Here is a 23728-nt window from a genome sequence, read left to right as displayed (position 1 = left end):
CCTTTTCAGTTTGGAGCTCCCTTCTTCATTATCTGTGGTACAGCTGTAAAGGCTAAATTGGGTTTTCCTCTATGCTTCGGTGATTCGGGGAAATCACCCTCTGAAGACTTATTGAACATGACCACCTGTGTCAGCTTCACCATCTGTGTACACCCTCTGGACTGCAACAAAACCTGTGGTGTTTTCTGATGAACTTTCACCCATTTATGACCGTCTGCGTTTAATGTGCGAACTGCCTAATTAAGCTGAGTTTCCATGAGAGTCATGAGTTAACGCATAGCTGAATTGTGTGTAACATACGTACTTATTTCCCTCGCCAGAGGAGGGGGTATTGTATTTGGGTGAAATGATAGGCCTGAACTCGCCGGCAGAGAGTGAAATGTCAGACTCCTCGGTATTGAGGCAGCTTTCTGAGAATCGTCAGAGAGATGTTGACTTTCACAAGCATATGATCTGATGAACCAATTGGAGCAGAGGAGGAACAGGAGACATTTGTGGGAAAGTTTGTCATCACCAAGTCCAGAAGGGAGGATTTGTCGCTGGGAGAAATCCAGGTGGGAAAGTTCACAGATTGAGTCAGTCCCACGGAGTCACAGAAGTCCTTTGCTGAAGTGCCATGGGTGGTGAGAGAGGTATGAACACCCAGCCAAGTTTTATGGTGACAATTTAAATCACTACATATAAGGAAGAGAGAGTTGGAATGAGTGATTAAAAGTTTGTCCATGTTGTCTGAGAGAGATGTCTATGGAGTTCACACTGTTAGGAGGACGGTACAATGCACAGATGAACAAGAGGTGGAAGCGGAGGGAAATTTGCAGCCAGAGGTACTCTTGGGGGTTGGTACATGTAAGTTCAGGACAAGGGCAGTGGGGAATTGAGTTATTGATGTAAAGAGCAACTCCGCCGCTGGGATGTGGTTCAGGCCTATCAAATCGGAGGAGACAATAACCGCGGAGAGACACTAAGGAGTCGGCCACATCCTGTGGGAGGAAGGATTCTGTTAAACAGATGATGTCTGGTTTATTGGCAGTGGCTTGGATTGAGAGATCTGTCAGGTTGGATCAGAGACCTCCAATGTTTGAGGTCCACATAGTTAGAATTTGGGGGAGGAGGCCTTGGGATGGTACAGGATGGGGTGTGGGGATTTGCAGGGGCAAGATGAGGCTTTGGGGGAAGGGTGGGGTGAGGGGAAGGTTTGAGTCTGTGGGGTGTGGGGGATGGGGAAGGGTTTGTGTGTGAGGGGTGTGGGGGATGGGGAAGGTTTGAGTGTGTTGGGTGGATTTGAAGGATTGGGTGTGTGTGGTGTGGGTTAAGGTTTGAGTAAGTGTGGGGGAACCCTTGTGGGGATGGAGAGAGGAGGAAGCATTAAAAGGGTGGGGTGAGGAGTGATGCAGAAAAGGGAGACATGAAGCTTTGAGCAGGTGAGGTGGGTCGTGGATGCTTTTCCTGATTACATATTCCCAACTTTGACAGATGGAGGTAAAGATAATGAGATGGGAGATTAGAACACTTGTTAAATGCACTGAGAAACTGCGCTGTATGAGTGGAGGTGAGAGGTGGGGGAGGGGTGGTGAGGTTTGTGTCTGAGGTGCAGAGCAGATGAAAACCTCAAAATAATAATCATTTTGAAGAAGAGACATATATCATGGTGGAGAAGAACACTTGTCGCATTTGTGAGAGAGATACAAGGGTTTCTGCATTCTCAAATAGTTTTTCTTTTTTTAAGAAGCATTCATATTTAATGTAGATTCAGTTTGGAGAAAAGTGGGGTGGGAGGGGGGGGGTTGTGTTGGGAGGTGGGATGTAGAACCACGAGCAGGAGGAAATTCAATAGAAATGAGAATCGTTGTCGAGTTAAATATAAATGTTTCGTTTGTTTGTTCTGATTTTTTGAAATGAGGAGAGGAAATAGAAACAGGAAAGGAGAGGATGGTGTTGATCAAATAGAAGCAAGATAGCCGGGAATACACCCAGAACTATGCTAAGCAGGGCACACTTTTTATCCGAGGAAGGCATTGAGAAAAAGGCCCTTCAGGTCTTGACAATACGAAACGAATGGCATAAAACAACAAACTAATCAACATATGAAGTATTGCAAGAAACAAAACGACAACAAATTTACGAATGACACACAAAACACAACAAATCCGGTTCAGAAAACCCAGTTTTGTTGAGGTGGAACAGAGCAGCTGAATTTTCACCATGCACATGTGAACAACCTGAACCAGAAGTCCAAAATATATCAGGATAGTTTCAAATGATGATTTATTGTGACCTTCTGGACATTGTTTACATACTTTTTGGCATACCATCCCTACATCCTTTGACATCAAAAATCGTTTTTAATACTTGTTTCTGTACTTAAAAAAAAGAAGTATTTCCATTTTTAATTTCCAATTTTATTTAATTTAATCTGTCGCACATCAATGGCAAGTCTATGACAAACTGCATGGCTGGTTGCGTGCGCACGTGCTAGTTTTACGGATGGAAGAAAGTTTCTACACTCTGTGCACGTGTCGTCATGCCTGTGATCATTTTCGTATTTGTACGATTACTAGCAGTTTACCCACCTTCTGAGTGGGTGGAGTTTGTGCATTATTTACTAAATGAAAGGTCATTGATTGCAAATGAAAGATTTGAAAGGTCTCATGGTTTAATGGTCTAAATGTCAAATTGAAAGGTCTAAATGTCAAAAATTGAAAGATGTAGACAAGGTGCAATAATATGTAATTAATAGACAAACTTACAATCCTATACTATGTAATAAAATTGATAGAAGTACAGTGTGTGTCTTGGTATCATGATATGGAAAGATGAGATGTGGTGGGCTGTGTCTACAAGGCTTCACACACATTCGCAAAGTGAGTTTTTCACCCAAATTGTAAGCCTGCACAGCACAGTACAGTATGGTAGCTAAACCATGCACTCTAAATTGAAAGAGTGAAAGAGTCTAAAAGGTTCTGAAGGTCTAAAGATCTGAAAATGGTCTAAAGGGGTTAATGGTCGATAGGGTCTTAAAATGTCGAAAAAGGGGCAAAGGGGTCTTTGCAAGGTTTAATGGGTCTAGAGGGGTCTAATATCTGAAAGGTGTCAAGGTTTGAAAGGGTCCAAGTATCTTAAAATGTCTAAAACGGTCTAAGCTGTAAGGGTTTTAAAAGGTCTAAGAGGTCTAAAGGTCTAGGGATCTAAAAGGTACAGTACGTTTCAATCTTACTTAATTAATAGACATAGTCATGGTCCAATAATACGTATTTAATAGATGTACTCACAGAATAGATGTACTCTTAATTAATAGACGTAACAGACAGAACTGATAGAACATGGGGGAGTGGGCAACAGCATCAACCACAGGGTATAGAGACACTTGGAGGAAGAATGTGTGAGAGGAGAAAATGCTTCGTAAGGGGAGGGGAGGAGGACGCAAGTGGTGAACAAACTCGATACAAGATTAAACACAGCAAGAAGGGGGCTTAATGAACAGGAAGCGAAAACCGGGGATTACAAAGAATTGAAACAAAAAAAACAAAAAGATGGGTGGAGGGAAAGGAAATAAAACACAACATGGAAAGGAAAGGGTTGGTTTGGGAAGGGGGGGGTTAATGAGGGTGGAAAAGATCAGTAAGGGTGGGGGGTGTCAAAGGAGGAGGTAAACAGCCATCTTCAAACCCTAAAGGGAGCAATGTGATTGAGGAAACTGAGGAAGTTGATGCTGTAGGTGAGAGAAAGGAGGAACAAATAAGAAGAGGTGAGCAGTGAGACTGGATTTTGGGAGTTTCACAAGAAGTGGGTTACTGGGAGATCATGTGTGCCCTGGAGAAACCTGGAGTGGGGTGGGGTGGGTGGAACAGAGCATGGAAAGAGCAGGGGGTGCAAGACCAGAAAGGAGGCGGTATAAGATAGAAGCCACCATTATGTCTTTAATGTGGAAGTAACCCCCTTAACCCCACCTCTCCCCACCTGACTTATCTCTCTCACTAAACATTCCTTTTCTCAAAAAATTTCTCATTGATTTATTCTTACCCTCCTCTTTTCTGCCCTGTATACTGTTATGGTTGTGGGGGTAGATGGAGGAATTTAATAGGAAAGTTAGGATTGAATGGAGTTGTTTGGTCCTTCCACATGTCAGAGAAATCTCGATGTAATTAAGTCAGGAAACTGTGAGCTTGTGTTGCTTGTCACCACACGGGGGAGGCATGGTGCGCTATTAATTAGATAGGGATTAAGGCCAAGTTCCCCAGTATGTGACTGCCCCCGTAACCTATTCCTATGTTTTTGCATTTCCAAGCCAACTATGAAGGAAGTACGTTTTTATATCAATGACAACTATAACAACAAACAAGCTGCACGTCCAAAAAGGAGAGAAGCCCCATCTCCAAGGGTGACAACGGGCGAAGTCACATCCCCGAGGCTGATGATTGATGGGCGTGATGCGAGTAGGAGGAAGAGGAGTGTGTGGGACGTCACACGAGTGAGAGGAAACGGTTGTTCGGTGACGTGAGACAAAGTTCAAAGAAGGAACGCATGAGTGCAGAGTGAGGGATGCATTGGTCGAGAGAGAACGTAGCTCGGAGATGGCCTGTAAGAACAGGGCTTCATGGCTGGCTTTCCTTCAATGCATGAAGAAGATGGCACGATTCTTGTAGTCATGCTGAGGCGATTTGGCTCGTGTACTGAACAAGACCTTGGCCATCGACTCTTGGTTGGTCATGCGAGACAGACCCTGGAACCTCATGTATGTCAAACAGTGGGTCAGTGAGGACAATCGATGCATGAAGCAGCTGCACTGGGTCTCTGAGCCTTGGTGTTGAGTACTGCTTACAAATTGCCTGACGAACGTTCCCACTGCGAGAGAACGGCTTGGCGCTGTTTTGCGTGTCTACACGTGCAAGACGAAACGCCTCGATTCGAAGTTCCACAAAGACCATCTCTGGACCAAGCTAAGTGCCAGAATAAAGGAAGGGTTTTCTTTTTTTTCATTTTCCCCTTGTCTGTATTTAAGTCTGTGTTTGGAGGCGCCTCGACTTCGACTTTCGCTTACCTCACGTGTTATTATATTCTGATCGTAAATATTTGTCTATTTTCATTAAATCTGTTTTTTAAGTTGCTGTGTCCGTGTATTTGTCATGGGGTTCAAATATAACCCCCCCACCCCCGTGCATCCATCTGTGCCTCCTTCATTCTGCCATTGCACCCCATGCCCTCCTGGGCGCATTATAATCTCCGAGGATCAATGTGTCTGCCTCCTAATAAAGAAGACCACTCGGCGAAACCGAGCTAGCGGTGTTAACCGTCTGTCACCACAATTTTGGGTCGGGGGGGGGGGGGGTTAACCTGGACTGCCAGCTCTGTGATAACACATATGTATATGGCCCTAAATAACCAATTATGTATTTAAATCCCTTTGACTGAAGGAAGGGAATAGCATTCTATAAGTCTCAATGTGTACCATGTATACAAGTGGTTGGGAAGGCGGTCAGTGGAATTGATATGAAGGCTTTGAGGGGGATTTTTAAGTCTACATTTTCACCACAAGTGAAAGGGGAAGGGGGGACAACTATTTATTTTATTTTTACAGAGTATTTTTCATTGCCAGAGCCAGTATATCAGAAACACAATTTTCATAATATTTTGAGTAGTGGATAATAATCACACAAATGTGTCCTCCTCTGAAAATGACCACAACCTACATGTTTCATTTTTCCATAGATAAGAAAAAGGCTTCACTGCATCGCAAAGAAGCCATGGTGGTCTCTCACAAACGAACATTGCCTTCAGCACGAATTAGCTTGACTTCCTCAAAGCAGCCAAACTTCCAGGATTCCATTGCGCCAGATAAAGAAGGTATGACCCAGGCACAACTCCAAATGGATCTAGCAATCTCCCATCAATCTTGGAAATTTCCACTTCCTATTCTGTCAATATTGTTGAACTGCTTCTGAAATTGGTCATCTTTTGAATTACCCACGATAAGGTTAAACTGTGTGTGTGTGGTGTGTGTGTGTGTGTGTGTGTGTGTGTGTGTGTGTGTGTGTGTGTGTGTGTGTGTGTGTGTGTGTGTGTGTGTGTGTGTGTGTGGTGTGAGGGGGTTGTGAGGGGGTGTGTCAGAGGAGGTAAACAGCCAAAATAATTTTCTTCGTAAGAAATTATGTTTCTTTAAATAAGAAAAGTTTTCTTGAAACAAAGAAATAAGAAATTTTTTCTCGCTGCAAGAAATTTTTTCTCATGGTTTTCTTGTTTCAAGACGAAGAAAAAAAACATTTACCAAAAACTTTTTGGCAATGTATATGCCAATACTTGGTCCTTCTCATAAAATAAAGCTGAATGAACCAGCCAAGAAAAGCTACACGAGGTAAGCACTTTGCTGTTTCAAAGTTTTCCCCAGTTCTTTCACAGCTGCAGACATTTAGAAGCAGTATGTGCATGAGAAGCCCACTCTGCATGCCCCGTCAGCTGCTAGACTGATTTTGTCACTTGCTGGTGAATCATCAGGAACAGCATAGAAAGGACCACACACTACTGCAGCATCAAACATGTATCATGTGCAATGGCGATAACAGTTAACCTGTAAACACTAAAAGCCCAAACATGCCTCTCACCAGTATTTGGATAGAACAAGCTGAGTACCCGCCCTACGGGCATTCTTGTTCCATGCATGTAACAGGTTCTTCTGATGCATACCTTGGGTGGTGTATAGATAACTGACAGCTCTGTAGAGGCAAAAAACAAAATCCATGTTACGTGCAAGAAGAAGCAAAACATACCTGCTGCTTATAATTCCAAACACCTCATTGCACTGGAACACGTGGGGACAGGAAAACTATACTGTAAATGGTGGAGACTTGTAATATCCGGGAAAACCTGGAGACTGTGCTACACGGTACACATTTACATAGAGAAGTTGTGTCCCTCAGCTCTCCCCCAAGAACTGTAGGAGGAGTCGCGTGACAAACAGATAAACACGCAAACACCGGTCTATAAATTATCGTAAAGATAAGGGAAGAAAGGGGGGCAGTGATTGTGAATTTAATGTTCCGTTTTTATTTACTTTTTACATTGTTCTTAACAAACGGGGACATGATAGGCTGAATGGCCTTCTCATGTGCCAAAGTTCCCTGTGTTTCTTTGTGTAACATTGTTTAGAAAGGGAAGGAATTGGGATGGGAGGACAGAGAGTTGGGGGTGAGGGTGCATTGAATTGGAAGAGGGAGATTGAGACGTTGGATTGAGGACTTGGGGTTGGTAAGGGGGTCGAGTACTTAGGGTTTGGGGCAGTTCAGATCTTTAAGAAGAAAGGGGGAGAGGATGGCAGAGTTGGGGAGGGGGCAGCAGAGAGGGGACAGAGTTGGGATTGAGGGGTTTGAGGATTTTGAGTGGGGAGGTTGGTGACTTTGGGTTTGGAGGGGTTTGAGGATTTGAAGAAAGAGGATAGGGATCACAGAGTTTGGGTGTGGTGGTAGTGGGGGGAGGACAGATTTTGGAAGGGGGTTGAGGGCTTGGCATTGTGTGTGTGTGTGTGTGTGTGTGTGTGTGTGTGTGTGTGTGTGTGTGTGTGTGTGTGTGGGGGTGGGGTGGGACGGGGCGGGGCGGGTTGGGGACCTAAAGTTACATTTTACATTATGCAGAATTTCCATGAGTCCCAGTTAGTCCCTTTAGGTCTTTGGGGTATTTTGTGTCCTCTGGGTCTTTTGGGTGCTCTGGTTATTTTGGATCCTCTGGGTCTTTTTTTGTTTGTTTTTGTATACCAAGTCGAGGCTCATGTAAGAGCAAATACACAGAAAAATATAACAAGTTTGAAAGCTCGTAGTTGAGATTGGACAATTGTTGTTTTCTGGCTGTCCTGAGAGTAGACACACACTTGTTGCATGCTTTGTGGAATGATCTGAGGTTGCCTTCAGTTCATTTTCCTTCCAGGAGGAGAATGCAAATTGTTTTAAAGCAATAGCCCTACCACAGGATTCAGAGTACCAAGAACGAGAGGATCGGTAAGATAACTGAAGATGAGATGGGATAAATCTGTGCTTAAAAGAGAGCAGGTTTCTGTGGAAGAATTCCCAGAATGAATCAATATCAGGGGTGATGGATATAGGAGACTAGTCCTGAAGTATGATGGCTGCTTGTCCCTGCCAGTTTGCATGAGTGAGCTACCAGACTCACCGGTACTGAGGCTGTTCTCTGAGAATGGCCAGAGAGAGGTTGACCTTCACAAGCACATGATCAGATGAGCCAATTGGGGCAAAGGATGAACAACATACATTGGCGGGCAAGTTGGTCATCACCAAATCCAGAAGGAACATTTGCCATGGGGAGAAATCTTGGTGGGAAAATTCACGTAATTGTTTTGTGGACTTAGCAAAAGTTTTCAACAGCTTTTACAGTTTTCAGCATTCCCTAAACAGTGTTGGTTGATCTGACCAAGGGTTATTTTGTACTTATGATTGCAATCGCTATATAAAGAACAACCCTGCTTTTGTAAGTGTTAATAAGGTAGAACATTGGTGATTAAAAACTCAGGTTTCTGTGGGGTTTTTTTTTTTCATAGACCCTTTAGAAATTAAAAAAGCCAATTCCCCATCCTCAACTCGCTAAACTTCCAGGAACCATCAAAAGGCTTTCAGCAGAGGTCTTGGAGCTTACAAAATAGTCAGGTTCCTTGTGTCCATAATTTGATGTTCGTTGGAATTTTTTGGAGAGTAGCTAACCCCAACATTTTTGGAAAGCTTAAACAATACGAAAACAGAAAATCCATGTTTCACATTTTTTCAATGCATATAATGTGGTCAAATAGGTCGTTTGGGGTAAACCCCCATTTTTTTAAATTTCAGCTCTGAAAATTCAAAATTAATCGCAAGCAAGCAACTGATGATGCATAATTGTTAACTCGAGGACAGTTCTTAATATAGAATACATATATTTGTATTTTGAGCAATGGTTGCCATGGAAACGGCTATCATTTTGTCAAATTACCGTTTATTTAATGGATTGCTTTCAAATCTTGAAACAAGTTACGCATGAATATGGTGATCAGTGAAATGTACTTAATGTCAAATATGAGTTTGTAGCCAATTGGCATCACTGTCTCTAATGTCACTCATCATTGCCATCGTCATCATCACTATATTGGTCATGCCATTCAATGTTTGAGTCCTCGTCATTCTCACACGAAGTGCTGCACATGCAAAGATCAGTGTATGTTAAGTTTTTGGCCCTGCAGGAACATCTCTGTGATGAACATTCTGTTTTGCACTGGCACCTTATCATCTCGATAATTGCCTTTGGTGCAGGGAGAATGTCTGTTGTTGTCGGTTTCAGTTGACCACTCATGTCCTTGTGGAAGCCATTCTTTAAAGGATCAAGAAATGTTTGCTGAGAAATTGCTGCTTGACCCCAAACGTATGCCTGGATATGTACCCACATGATATGCTGCCTCAGAGCACCGACAGTTGGTGGTAACTTGTCATTCTCAGCCATGTTCTTACAGAAGAGATGCCACCGAAGTTCAGGGATGCTGGAAATATTGACAACACTTGGACAATAACCTGAACAGACAAATCTTGCTAAAGTTGTGTATAGGTCCTCGGACAGTTCAGCATCCTTACGGAGCATAGCAAAGGCATCTACCATGTCGTCATCGGCCTTCAAGTAGCACTGGAACCACTTTGCCTTACCATGTCGAGCGAACCGCCCAGTATTATTGGCACCTGTGAATGCGTGGAAGGCTGGCAATGCCTGGGCTCTCTCCTCACCTCGGGCCTTCCAGATTGGCTCGATTTTGACAATGCTAGATGCCATTGAGATAGATGTGTGTCTTGGCAGGAGATGATAGTTTGCTATGGCAACAACCAGAACATCCGTATGAGGTGAGAATATCATCAGCTCAATATCTCCCGTGTGTTGCTGTGATGCAGCTATTGCTTGCTGGATCATCAACATATAGGCATCCTCATGGTTATTCGCCTCAAATTGGAGACCCCTGTTGCTCGAAGTCCGCCCAGATGCCGAAACGACTACCACCTTTGTTGAATCGCAGATGTAATCGTGGAACCAACTGTTCCAAAACTTGAAAATCATAATACTTATGTTTAAGTTCGTCATGGCCGCTATATTTAACAATTAATTTGGCCATCCGATGGAAAATATAATTTAAAAAAATATATATTAAAAAATGGCAATTCCACTCCAAAAATGCTGTTTCCATGGCAACCGACAGTCAAAATGCAACATTTTATTATCTTATAAAATCCATTGTTAGCCATTTAACAGTAATCCATCATCAGTTGGTTATTTTGTATTGTTTCAGATTTTTTAAAAATTGGAATTCAAAAAAAGCGTTTTTTGTACTGTACTGAATTGGGAGATGCTTAGCAGGCAGACACGAAGCGGAGGAACAGTCGAGCCGGGCTGTGTTGCACGAGTGCGAGCCAGGGCGTACTGTGCCCGCGGCTCCCCTTTATTCCGTACGCGGTACACTCACGAGCCGGCCGACTCCAGTATTACTACGACGCCTCAGACGGCGTGCACACCTCATATCCCTCGCCGAACCCCACGGCCACTCCTCCACCATCACGCCCATCATGCATCATCATCATGCCCCTCCCCGTGGGCATGGCTACACCACACTCCTCCCTCCTAAAAGTATGATTATTAAATGATCAGTATTATAAGAAGCATGCAGAACACGAAGGATTTCGTATAATAATCATGGAAATAAAATGAAAATAACAAAGTATAATAGCACACCACATCATATAATGTGTCGATGCGAGCGAGTGGAGCAGCAAAGGTCAGGTCTGACCGCGTTACCGATATGAAGCAGCAAAATGAGAAGCACAGCGGCATTATGCAGCAAAAACGCCCCCCCCCCAGGTGGCCCATGCTGACATGACCCTGGCCAAGGTCGTAACGACCTCTCGAGCTAACCTCCTCCGGCCCCATCAAACGCCTCCGGCCCACTCCCCCAGGCAGACCCGACGTAGATAAACATCCCGAGGCCGGCAGCCCGCTATCTGGAAGCCGTGGCGCCAGCCTTAGACCTTGGCCGGGGGCGCTGAACAGCGCTGCTGGCTGCATGCATTTAATGCGCCAAAACAACTCACGCACCACCATCAGTCGAGACGCCAACGCCCGTCCCAACGGCCTTGAGCGAACACAGAGAGTTGCGCTCGCAATCAGAGGTGGAGGTAACGCAGACCAGGGCACCAGTCTTGGTTCCGAGTCGATCTCCGAGACCCACACGGCCGCTAGACGGGAGCAACTCCACTTAAACCACACTGCAATCATAGGCTCGTTATAAATCATTACGAATAACATTCGAAGCATCGCAAATTCATTTTTCCGTACAGCGCGCTTTTTTGATAAAATCCCAGCACATGACAAAGCAATTACCTGCGGTCTGGAGCAACTGGAGGCTAACAAACCTTCTTTATTCGCCCCCACATCACATTGACCATAATCCAACTCCCATTGACTGATCTCCGCCACATCCACTTTTACATGAGAACTGCTGGCATTTATTTCAACAACGTTAAACTGCATCACTAGAGCAAGGAAAAACACATATGCCATGAACAACAACCCACAACCCACATCACGAGTCCGCTTCTTGGTTGTCGACTTGATGCTGCGACTCGCGACTCCCTTTAACGCCACGGGCCCACCGCCACCTGTTGAAGCTGCCTGAACCACACCGATGCGCATTGCCTCACGAACCCTGCCGAAGCGCGGGAACTCATCGCGAACGAAGCGCGGGAACTCATCGCGAACGAAGCGCGGGAACTCATCGCGAACGAAGCGCGGGAACTCATCGCGAACGAAGCGCGGGAACTCATCGCGAGAGCTGATATGGCTCTCGCCGCTCCTGGAGCACACATCATCGCCGCAGGCAGCAACGAACGGTGGCTCCCGCTGCATCGACGCGGCCCCCGCCGCCAGCGCCTCGCCCTCGGTATTCGACGAAGGTCTCGAAGAGAGCACTGGCACATCTGGAGGCACGAACCGGAACCCGTTCCGACCCAAAAGGGTCCGGCTCGCCGAGCCCGGCTCCTGCTCCGGCTCGCCGGCATCATCATGCCCCGGCTGCAGGCTGATCTCCAGGTCACTGGGGTCCTGCTGCGGTGCCCCTTCGCTCCCGGTGCGATCGTGCTGCGGTGCCCCTTTGCTCCCGGTGCGACCGTGCTGCGGTGCCCCTTCGCTCCCGGTGCGACCGTGCTGCGGTGCGCGCTCTCGTCCCGCACCGCTAGGCGTGCGAGCACCCTGCGGCACTTGAGCCATCGCGCGGACTTGCGCGGTCACCGGTGTCTGCTCGACAGATGAAACAGTCGCGATCGCCGAGTCGAATGTGATGTCGGTCAATGGCTGCTCGCAGACAATGTCAATGGCTGCTCGCAGACCAGAAATAAAATGATCTCTGAACCGTGCCGGATGCTCCTCTGCCGTGAATTTGCACGGCACAGCCGAATGCGATGCACGGCCAGCACGAGTGGACTCAATTCGACACCCGATCCGTGCCTCGCTCACTTCCCCCCCCCCCTGCCACTGATCTTGTCATTTCCGGATTAATCGCAAGCAGGGTTTGACGCGGGACGGAAGGATCGCCTCGCACACCGCCATCTATGACCGTAACAATGGGCGATGACCCTCGGCCCACACACCGTAGACGACCTCGAGAGCCCAGACCGCCGTCCGAGTGACTGCATTGCCACGCTCGCCCACGACCCGCGCCGCAGACCGTGCGCATGGCCGTGCGTGCCTGGCCCATCGCGATGACCCCTAGACCATCTGCTGTGTCCCGACCATCGAGACCTCGGATATTCTCCAGAGCTTGCGCGACGTCCAACGCCGCGTTCGAGCCGAAACGCGTATCCTCGACAAAACGAACAAGAAAATGAACCAAATGAACGAACGTTGCCCACTCGACGTGGCCGAAGTCGATTCCGACGAAGGCGGGCACGCGTACGTTTGCCATGCACCGACCCTTTGCCATGTTCGCGCCGGCGAGACCTTTGGCTCCGTAGCCTGGAACCGCACGGGTCATTTGCCGCCCTTACACACGTCGATTCGAAGATCCTCGTTCGCCAACTGTACTGTACTGAATTGGGAGATGCTTAGCAGGCAGACACGAAGCGGAGGAACAGTCGAGCCGGGCTGTGTTGCACGAGTGCGAGCCAGGGCGTACTGTGCCCGCGGCTCCCCTTTATTCCGTACGCGGTACACTCACGAGCCGGCCGACTCCAGTATTACTACGACGCCTCAGACGGCGTGCACACCTCATATCCCTCGCCGAACCCCACGGCCACTCCTCCACCATCACGCCCATCATGCATCATCATCATGCCCCTCCCCGTGGGCATGGCTACACCACGTATGCCTGGATATGTACCCACATGATATGCTGCCTCAGAGCACCGACAGTTGGTGGTAACTTGTCATTCTCAGCCATGTTCTTACAGAAGAGATGCCACCGAAGTTCAGGGATGCTGGAAATATTGACAACACTTGGACAATAACCTGAACAGACAAATCTTGCTAAAGTTGTGTATAGGTCCTCGGACAGTTCAGCATCCTTACAGAGCATAGCAAAGGCATCTACCATGTCGTCATCGGCCTTCAAGTAGCACTGGAACCACTTTGCCTTACCATGTCGAGCGAACTGCCCAGTATTATCGGCACCTGTGAATGCGTGGAAGGCTGGCAATGCCTGGGCTCTCTCCTCACTTCGGGCCTTCCAGATTGGCTCGATTTTGACAATGCTAGATGCCATTGAGATAGATGTGTGTCTTGGCAGGAGATGATAGTTTGCTATGGCAACAACCAGAACATCCGTATGAGGTGAGAATATCATCAGCTCAATATCTCCCGTGTGTTGCTGTGATGCAGCTATTGCTTGCTGGATCATCAACATATAGGCCTCCTCATGGTTATTCGCCTCAAATTGGAGACCCCTGTTGCTCGACGTCCGCCCAGATGCCGAAACGACTACCACCTTTGTTGAATCGCAGATGTAATCGTGGAACCAACTGTTCCAAAACTTGAAAATCATAATACTTATGTTTAAGTTCGTCATGGCCGCTATATTTAACAATTAATTTGGCCATCCGATGGAAAATATAATTTAAAAAAATATATATTAAAAAATGGCAATTCCACTCCAAAAATGCTGTTTCCATGGCAACCGACAGTCAAAATGCAACATTTTATTATCTTATAAAATCCATTGTTAGCCATTTAACAGTAATCCATCATCAGTTGGTTATTTTGTATTGTTTCAGATTTTTTAAAAATTGGAATTCAAAAAAAGCGTTTTTCACCCCAAAACGACCTTTCCAAAAGTTGAAAAAATGTGAAACATCATTTTTTTTATTTAAATAGATTTTAAACTTCTCAAAAATCTATAGGTTTGCTACTCTCCAAAAAAATTCCAACGAAATTACACAAGGAACCTGACTAAAAGTTGAAAAACACATTCCCTGCTGGTCCACAGGCTGAGACAAATGGTGAGAGTTTCCCCACACATTGGTATCTTGTTAATATCTCGATAAAATACAGTATTCTCTCAGCATCACCCAAAGCTTACCATGTTCTTGACTCATTCATTTATACCTTGCATTAATATTTTACATTATTTGTGAATTTTGGTGATCTTCATAATTACTCACGCAGGTGGTTCAGAAATGGATCCTCACAAGGAAGTACTACCTTTGCCACCACAAAAATCTGAACCTCCCGTGCCCTTCCAAGTCGACGCAATAAATCCAGATCCATCAAATCTTCTGTCTGTTGCTGAAAAGGAAACTCCAGGTCAGTGAGTACACCTGCCTTTTATCCTCATCAAGCTGATGTCAAGCACACACCATACTTTGCTATAATATTCAGAATAAGTAAAGACGGAAGGTTCTCCATCCTGAAGAACGTCAGTCAAGTTTTAACAACAATCGGATACAATGCCATTGCTCAGTTTCACTCGGGTTGCCACAAAAATGGCGAGAAGCGCGTCAAATATTCAAGATCATATGACTGCACTGCTTTAACAGGAGCTGAACTTGTGACCTAACCATGATGACATTGTGCTGTCTAATTATTATTTATTATTGTTGACGGGGCATAGCCATGCATGAATTTGCAAACATGTTTGTGCAGGTGATTATGTTGATGACTCCATACAACGTTATATAGAGAGCAGGTATTTGTTTAATCTGCACTTCCTTTGTACAGTATTTTGTGATTAACAATCTCAATCAGGCTAATAGCAAAAAAATAGGCAGTAGCAAATCTCAATCAGGGTAATCAACATGGTTTCATCTTTATTATTGATTCACTTCTTAGAAAGTCTGATATTTCTCATTTCACTCAGTCCATGTAGAAAAACATGGGTTTCTGAGCAAAAGCAAAACTAGGCTCAGGAACCGGATCAATTGTGGTTTTAATTGCTTTAATTTTTCTGTCTCTGTGGTACTGTATGTGCAGAGCCGGTGTACAGCATGTTACAGCAAAAGTGTCAGCGTCCAACCTCTCTCATTGTGCAAGGCGAATGGGGAAACATATCCCGCAATCGGATCCCTTCCAAAAAGAAAATGGCACAGTCCATGAAACGGCGATCACTCGACCAGTTGCTTGACTTGTAGATCTGCTGCTTGCTGATATGTCACTGTTCAACCATACCCTGATATTTGCCGCTTGCTTACCTCGAAGTACTTATTTGGGGGACTCGGTTTGTATCAGTTCTAGCTGGAAAGGAAATTTGTTTCTGCACCTTGCCTCCATGTTGAATTTAGCAGGTTGCAGAAAATTAATTTTGGATGGTAGAGGTATCCGAACTGCTGTTGAGTTGCTCGACTTGGTGGATATAGCACATTTTATACTGTTTGCTGCATTGTTTATAATTATGTATATAAAGATTGGACACATGCATTGTACGTAAGATGCATTGTAAGCATATTTTTTAATCACCATTTTGTTTCTGTTGATTTCTTCCAAAATGAAAATGTATTCACAAATTATGCGAAACAGAAGATTATGCTTTACATTAACATTGACAAGTTTCTGAGCCATTGGAATTGGTGCTGCGCTCTGCAGCACAATTTTGTTACCCTCGCTGGAGGAGAGGGTATTGCTCTTGGTTCTGTTTGTTTATCTGTTTGTCTGTCTGTCTACACAGAATGTGCTAACGTAGGCCACAAATGCCACCTCATAGTAACCAGTATTACATGTTGTCTTTTTTTCACCCAAGTACCTCTATAAAGTATGTACAGTTAGAAAGCGAGTACGTCTATAAAATACGTACCATAAAACCACACAAAATAAGTCCTGGCGAGGGTCTGCAGTCTTTGATTGCTTGTTTAAGTTGGACTTGTGAAAGATCTGTGATGATCAATTGTTCATTATTTTATATTCTACCCTGATATATTTCTTTGCAGTGCTTTTTTAAATTTAAGTGGATAATTTTAAAAAAAATTCTTTGATTACTTTTAAACAACACAGTGTACACACGTGGAATGCGGAAAAGCAGATATAATGCAAGTTACGTAAATTGTGTCCTGATATTTCTGCGATCCTCAGAATTTGAATTGCAAGCAGAATTGTACTTTTTGTTCGTTTTCCGTTATTTTTTTTCGATATAAAAGAAGCACTTGTATTATTTGCCTTGTACATAACATTATTGCCACTTAACTTCCATCAGGTTACACTGAACAACAAATTTCAAAATTTTTTTTTTACTGGAGATGTGTAAATTGATTAAGACTAATTTGGGTACGCTGATTTCAAAAATCATAACCGTTTTGCTGTATCACGTCAGGATTTTCAGGAACAGAAATATTCCCATTGCCTAGAAGTCAGGATTTCAATGAAATTTACATATGTCTTTAACATGTCTATTTCGTACAATTGTTGTTAACTTGTGTTATATTTCTTTCTTTCAGATAAAGATGAGTAGGCGTTCCTGTACCAATCATCCTGACAACTTCTGTTATGTCTGTGGTCGGTATACCAAAAATGATCAACAGCGAAGTATATCTACAGCAGTGAAAATGAAGGCCGCCTACTTTCACTACTTCGGGTGTAAGGTGGGGGACCAAGAACAGAGCTGGGCACCACACATCTGCTGCACAAGCTGTCACACAACCTTGACTCAGTGGTTGGTGGGCAAGCGCGCGAGCATGCCATTTGCGGTGCCCATGATATGGCGTGAGCCGCAGAATCATCATGATGATTGTTATTTCTGCTGCACAAGCATCGCTGGCTTCAACAAGAAGAATAAAGGTCACATCAAGTACGCTGACTGCGTCTCTGCTCGTAAACCTGTGCCTCATGATGACGAGAACCCCGTTCCAACACCTCCAGCTGATCAGAACATAGCTGTAAGCAGTGGTGAAGAGGATGGTGATGATGAACCTTTTGAACCCGATACTCAAGAATCACACCTTCTGAACCAGGGAGACTTAAATGATCTTGTAAGAGATCTCTCGCTGTCAAAGGCGAAGGCAGAGCTGCTTGGATCAAGGCTGCAGCAGTGGAATCTACTTGAACCTAACACCAAGATATCCTTGTTCAGAGCACGTCACAGAGACATGGCTGAGTTCTTTGAGATGGAAGACACGATGACATTCTGCAGTGACATCAACGGTCTGTTGAAAGAACTTGGGTGTGATCACGATCCTGCAGACTGGCGCCTCTTCATCGACTCGGGGAAGAACAGCTTGAAGGCTGTTTTGCTCCACAATGGCAACGAGAAACCATCAGTCCCACTGGCTCACGCGTTCGGCATGACAGAGACCTATGAGACTATGCGGCAGCTGCTTGATTCCATCAAGTACAATGACTTCAACTGGCACATCTGCGGAGACTTGAAAGTGGTGGCGCTGTTGTTAGGGCTGCAGTCAGGCTACACGAAATACATGTGCTTCCTTTGTCTCTGGGATAGCAGAGACGACAAGAATCACTGGACGAAGAAAGATTGGGAAGAGCGAAAAGAGCATGTACCTGGTCGACACAACGTGAAGCATGTCGCCCTTGTCGACCCAGCCAAGGTTTTCCTTCCACCACTCCACATAAAGCTCGGCTTGATGAAAAGTTTTGTACGGGCAATGGATCTGAATGGGCGTGGGTTTTTTTCCTTTTTCTTTTCCTCAAGGAAAAGTTTGGCAACACCTTGTCGGAGGCCAAGATCAAGGCTGGTGTCTTTGTTGGACCGCAAATCCGACAGATTATGAAGGACGAAACTTTTGCGACAACTCTAAACCCCAAAGAGCTGGCAGCGTGGAGGAGCTTCAAAGCTGTGACGGACAACTTCTTGGGGAACGAGCGCGCGGACAACTATGAAGAAATAGTGCAGCAGCTGCTGGAGTCCTTCAGGAAACTTGGCTCCAGGATGTCCCTGAAAATCCATTTCCTACACCAGCACCTGAACTTCTTCCCTGACAACTTGGGAGCAGTCTCGGACGAGCACGGCGAGCGATTCCACCAAGAGATTTCACTCATGGAGACGCGTTACCAAGGGCGGCACAACCCGAACATGATGGGCGATTTCTGCTGGTTCCTGCATCGTGAAACTGACACAGAGCAGCACAAACGCAAAGCCAAATGCCTAAAGCATTTTTAATTACATTCTAGTGGAGTTTTTCTGTAATTTCTATAATTTTGAAGCATTCATGATGAAATAAATGAATAAATGAATTTTTGTAAATTTCATTGAAATCCTGACTTCTAGGCAATGGGAATATTTCTGTTACTGAAAATCCTGACGTGATACAGCAAAACGGTTATGATTTTTGAAATCAGCGTACCCAAATTAGTCTAAATCACTTTACACATCTCCAGTAAAAAATTTTTGTTGTTCAGTGTTATCAGCATCAGTGTAAATGCTACTTTGAGGAACTCACAGTAAAGTGTATTTTGGTTTGGAGAATACGGCCAATAAATGAAGGACGTTTTGAGGATGTACTGTGCAAGCAACAATATTATATAAATTTCCTCGTATCATAAACATTGTGGATGTTGCAAGATAACTGTGCAACATGATGCTGTATTTGCCTATATGCCCCCATTTTTGACTACAGATCATGGTTTTGTTTGTTTAGTAATTGTTACCCTGTGCAAGCTAAGCAAAGGGCAGGGTTAAGCAATCGGTAGCATACATACGAATGTCGTATGTCGTACGTCATACGTCTCTGCATTTTGTTAAGAGCATACATCGAAAACCATTCAGGGGAGGAAACTGAAACTTTACCAGGATCAGGATTTGCATGTCATGTCACTAAATTCAACCACCAACTATTTTTGAGGTCAAAATAGGCCAAAAGGTCAACATAGGCCATATTTCTAAAATTGTCAATTTTAATTCAATTGAATTGAAATTTGAAGAGGATTTTCATATCACCTCGCTGAATGCAACCACCAATTATTTTTGAAGTCAGCATAAGCCAAAAGGTCAGCATAGGCCAAATTTATGAAATCCTCAATTTTCATCTGATTGACTTGAAATTTGAACATGATTTTCATTAAAACAACCATCGTGTGTCACGTGGTTTGGCAGCCATATTGGATCAAAGGGAAAAATCTTTGAAAATCTTCTTAGGAGAAACTGCTTAACCGATCAATGCAAAATTTAAGTAATTGATCAACTACCGCCATGGTATTAAAAACACCCCACCGCTGCGTAACCGCCACATATTAAAAACACCTCACCTCCACGTAATTCAAAACAATTCCTGCTGTGCAATTCAAAACACCTCACCACATGTCCCAATGGAAACTGGCTTGTTTTAACCGCAGGATAAGTATGTGAGTTGCCATGTTGTCATGATTTACACCAATCAGAATTCAAACATTTATTTTGCAAATGTATTCGTAATATTCATGATATTACGTTTTTATAAGCAACTGAAAGTTGAAGATTTAAGTTCCAAAAATTTCAAAAACCAAGAAAAACATTTTACTTCATTTTTTGTTTTTTTTTAAATGCTGTTAGGACATATACAAGTGAGGGGTAGGTGCATCCCAGAAGTTTTGTATGATTTCATAAAATCAACAATGGGCCAAACACTGCCACATTATTACAAACACCTCACCGTCAAGTAACCGCTATGTTATGAAAACATCTCACCTCCACGTAATTCAAAAAACTCCCGCTGTGCAATTCAAAATACCTCACCACATGTCGCAATAGAGACAGGCTTGTTTTAACTGAGGATAAGTCCATGAGTTGCCCTGTTGTCATTATTTACACCAATCATAATACAAACATTTCTTTTGCACAAATTTATTTGTAGTATTCGAGATATTACATTTTTATAAGCAATTGAAGTTGAAGATTTAAATTTAAAAAACAAAAACATTTTTTTCAAAAACTTTAAATGAAATAAATTTTTTAAAAATTCAACAAAAATCTCAAAATACCCCTAGGACATATACATGGAAGAGCTAGGTGCAGCCCAGAAGTTTGGTTTGATTTCACAAAAGTTTAATGGAGTAGTTCAATGATAACACAGAAACTGCACAGATATATAGAGTGCCTATAAAAAGTCTACACCATCTTTCAAATTTTTCACCTTTTGTTGTCTTATAGCCTGGAATGAAATTGCTTTAAATCAGACTTTTTACACCTTAAAGGCCCAGTCACACCTTGACGTTTTAACCAGCAATGGCAACGTATTAAAATATATGTAAAACGCTGGCTTACATTGAACTTTTGATGTTTTTTTTTTTTAAGATTCAGATGTATTCATAACGACTTGGTCTTATGCGCAACATATTAGTAACAGACACAGAACGTTTCGTTGTGTTATAGATAACTTATACCAACGAATGCTGAAACTGTTGTCGGCATTCACAACCTATGCCCAACGATAGTCTAACTTAGGCATAGCACGCTGCACGCATCGCCGACGATGACATGGCGTAGGTTATGAAAAGGCTGCCGCACAATGATTCAAATCATAACCGCCGCAGAAATGGAAGTGTCAACATCGCAGTCACACCCTGGCGATCTTGCCAGCGTATGCCAACCTCTGAAAAATGCGTCTAAAACCTTGGCGCACGTCGAATACGGTATGGGTAAGTTTGGTATGCGTGAATAGAACGCTAAAGTACGCTGTCATACGTTGTATTAAGTGGAGTACGTCTTGTAATTTTAAACATGTTGAAAATTTTACGACATACTTGCTGTATGACACACGCTCCGCATGTGATGGGAATAAGTTGTACGCACGATATGCGATCGTTGACACACAGACACATGTTACTTGAAAGGTACTCATAAGTCGAAACACGTCAAGGTAATGGTTAGCTTCAGTGTTCCAGACTCCCGTTTTTTTTTTTCTTCGGTATGACGGTGTTCAGTGTACAGTGCGGTTATGATTTAAATCGTTGAGCAGCAGCCTATTAATTATATTATATTATAACCGCACTAGAAATCGAAGTGTCAAAATTACCATCATACCGAAGGAAGGAAGAAAAAAAAAATACAAAAAATAAAACCAGGGAGTCGAACACTGACGCCAACCATTACCTTGATGTGTTTCGACTTATGAGCACCTTACAAGTAACGTGTGTCGATGTGTGTCACCGATCGCGTAACGTGAGTACAACACGTTACTCATAGGTTAGAAATAAGTTTCGGGTACGCTAAACATTACCTCGACGTGTTTCGACTTCTGAGTAACTTGCAAGTAACGTGTGTCGACGTGTGTCAATGATTGCGTGACGTGCCTACAACTTATGGCCAGCGTTATGCGGAACGTGTGAGTCTTATGCTGGCATAAGTCTTAAAATTTCAAGCATGGAAAACTTGAGGACAACCGAAAAGTACAACGTTTAAAGCCAGCGTACAACGACGTATGGCAGTGTTTTTCAGCGTGCTCTCAATGTTATCAAAACTTACCCATAACATATTCGACGAGTACCAGTGTTTTAGACAAATTTTCAAAAAATCAGCATAAGCTGGCTAAAACGTCAAGGTGTGACTGGGCCTTTATATACACATTCTAACCCACAACTTTCAAGTGAAAAACAAATTCTATAAATTTCAGAAAATTAAAAATACAAAACTAGAATATATTGGTTGGATAAGTGTCCACCTCCCCTTATAATAGCAATTGTAAGTTAGCTCAGGTGTAACCAATCACCTTCAAAATCATGCACCAAGTTAATTGGTCTCCACCTATGTTAAATTTGAGTGATTCTCATTATTTCAGAATAAAATCAGCTGTTCCTGTAGGTTTCCTCTGCTGAGTAGTGCATTTCACAGCAAAGACTCAACCATAATCACCAAGGAGTTTTCAAAACACCACCGGGATAAAATTGTGGAAAGGCACAGATCAGGGGATGGGAATAAAAATATTTCAAAGGCCTTGAATCACCCCTGGAGCACAGCCAAGACAATCATTAAGAACTGAAAGGCAGATGGTACCACCAAGACCCTGCCTCGATCAGGCCGTCCCTCCAAACTGGATGACCAAGCAAAGAGGGGACTGATCAGAGAGGCCACCAAGAGGCCAATGGCAACTTCAAAAGAGATACAGGCCTTTATGGCAAAGACTGGTCACTGTGTGCTTGGGATATAATCACAAGCACTGCACAAGTCTAGCCTGTATGGTAGGGTGGCAAGAAGGAAGCCATTCCTCAAAAAAGCTCACCGTGAGTCCTGTTTGAGGTATGCAAAAAACCACTCCTGAGATTCTGAAGCCATGTGGCAAATGTTTTGTGGTCTTATGAAATCAGGATGGAACTTTTTGGCCTAAATGCAAATTAATTATTTTTAATTAATTTTCTGAAACTTATAAAATTTGCTTTTCACTTGGAAGTTGTGAGTTATGATGTGCAAATAAAGGTGGAAAAAAGTCTGATTTATTGCAATTTGATTCCACGATAAGCACCCGCTCCCTACGGAAGCCGTCACGGGGGGCATGTTATTATATTTATGCTTATTTTACTCCAAGGGGTCGCAGGATTACACACCCCAAAAAATGGTTGAGATCGGTTCAGCCGTTTTTGCAGTACCTGGGAACAGACAGACGGACAGACGGTGAATTCTAGTAAGATGCTAAAAGGCAACAAAAGGTTTAAAAATTTGAAAGGGGGTGCACACTTTCTATAGACACTGTATATACTTGTGTGGATCGGCTCGCTACCCTCACCTCACCACACGTCGCTACTTTGGGATAAACACCGCCATGTAATTCAAAACAACACCACCTCGTGATTGAAAAACACCTCACTGCCATGTAACCACCACATTATCAAGAACACTTCACCTCCACATCATTCAATACAACTCCTGCTGTGCAATTCAAAACACCTCACCCCACGTTGCGATCGAGACAGACTTGTTTTAACTGAGGATAAGTACGCGAGTTGCCTTGTTGTCATGAGTTACACCAAGCAGAATTCAAGCATTTATTTTGCAAATGTAATTGTAATATTTCTGATCAATTAAATTTTTATAAGCAATTGAAGTTGAAGATTTAAGTTTAAAAAAAATTGAATTTGGAGCTGCTGCCTAGACAATAACCCAACAGCCACTCTTTAGAGAGCAAGCACTGTAACCCTGGTGCGAAGGGTTATCAAAAGTCCAGACCACTTGCTACCCACAGTTTTAAGGAGGCATTTGTAATTTGTTTCGGGTGTGGATGATGACTCACCCACACTTTATGAAAGACATCGTGGGATATTTAACATCCACCAGTAACAACTGTTACCAGACAGATATTTCGTGAGCTTAACCACCGATTGATGGACA

The 23728-nt window shown here is 43.7% G+C and overlaps 1 protein-coding gene across 5 annotated transcripts in view; it reads left to right on the top strand.

The window, feature by feature from the left end:
* LOC147023470 (F-actin-uncapping protein LRRC16A-like) overlaps positions 1–18929 on the top strand; it is a 208707-nt gene extending 189778 nt beyond the window's left edge. For all 5 annotated transcript variants that reach the window (XM_085888894.1, XM_085888892.1, XM_085888893.1 and 2 more), the window contains 3 exons: positions 5707–5841; positions 14656–14793; positions 15460–18929. In XM_085888894.1, coding sequence (XP_085745020.1) covers positions 5707–5841; positions 14656–14793; positions 15460–15617 — 431 coding nt within the window. In that variant the 3' untranslated portion in view covers positions 15618–18929. The remainder of the gene's footprint in view (positions 1–5706; positions 5842–14655; positions 14794–15459) is intronic.
* Positions 18930–23728: the final 4799 nt, after the last annotated feature.

Source organism: Eptatretus burgeri, chromosome 7 (assembly GCF_056783735.1).
Source record: "Eptatretus burgeri isolate ZD-2024b chromosome 7, Ebu_testis_v1, whole genome shotgun sequence".
Taxonomy (NCBI): domain Eukaryota; kingdom Metazoa; phylum Chordata; class Myxini; order Myxiniformes; family Myxinidae; genus Eptatretus; species Eptatretus burgeri.
This window is presented reverse-complemented; position numbering and strand designations above follow the sequence as displayed.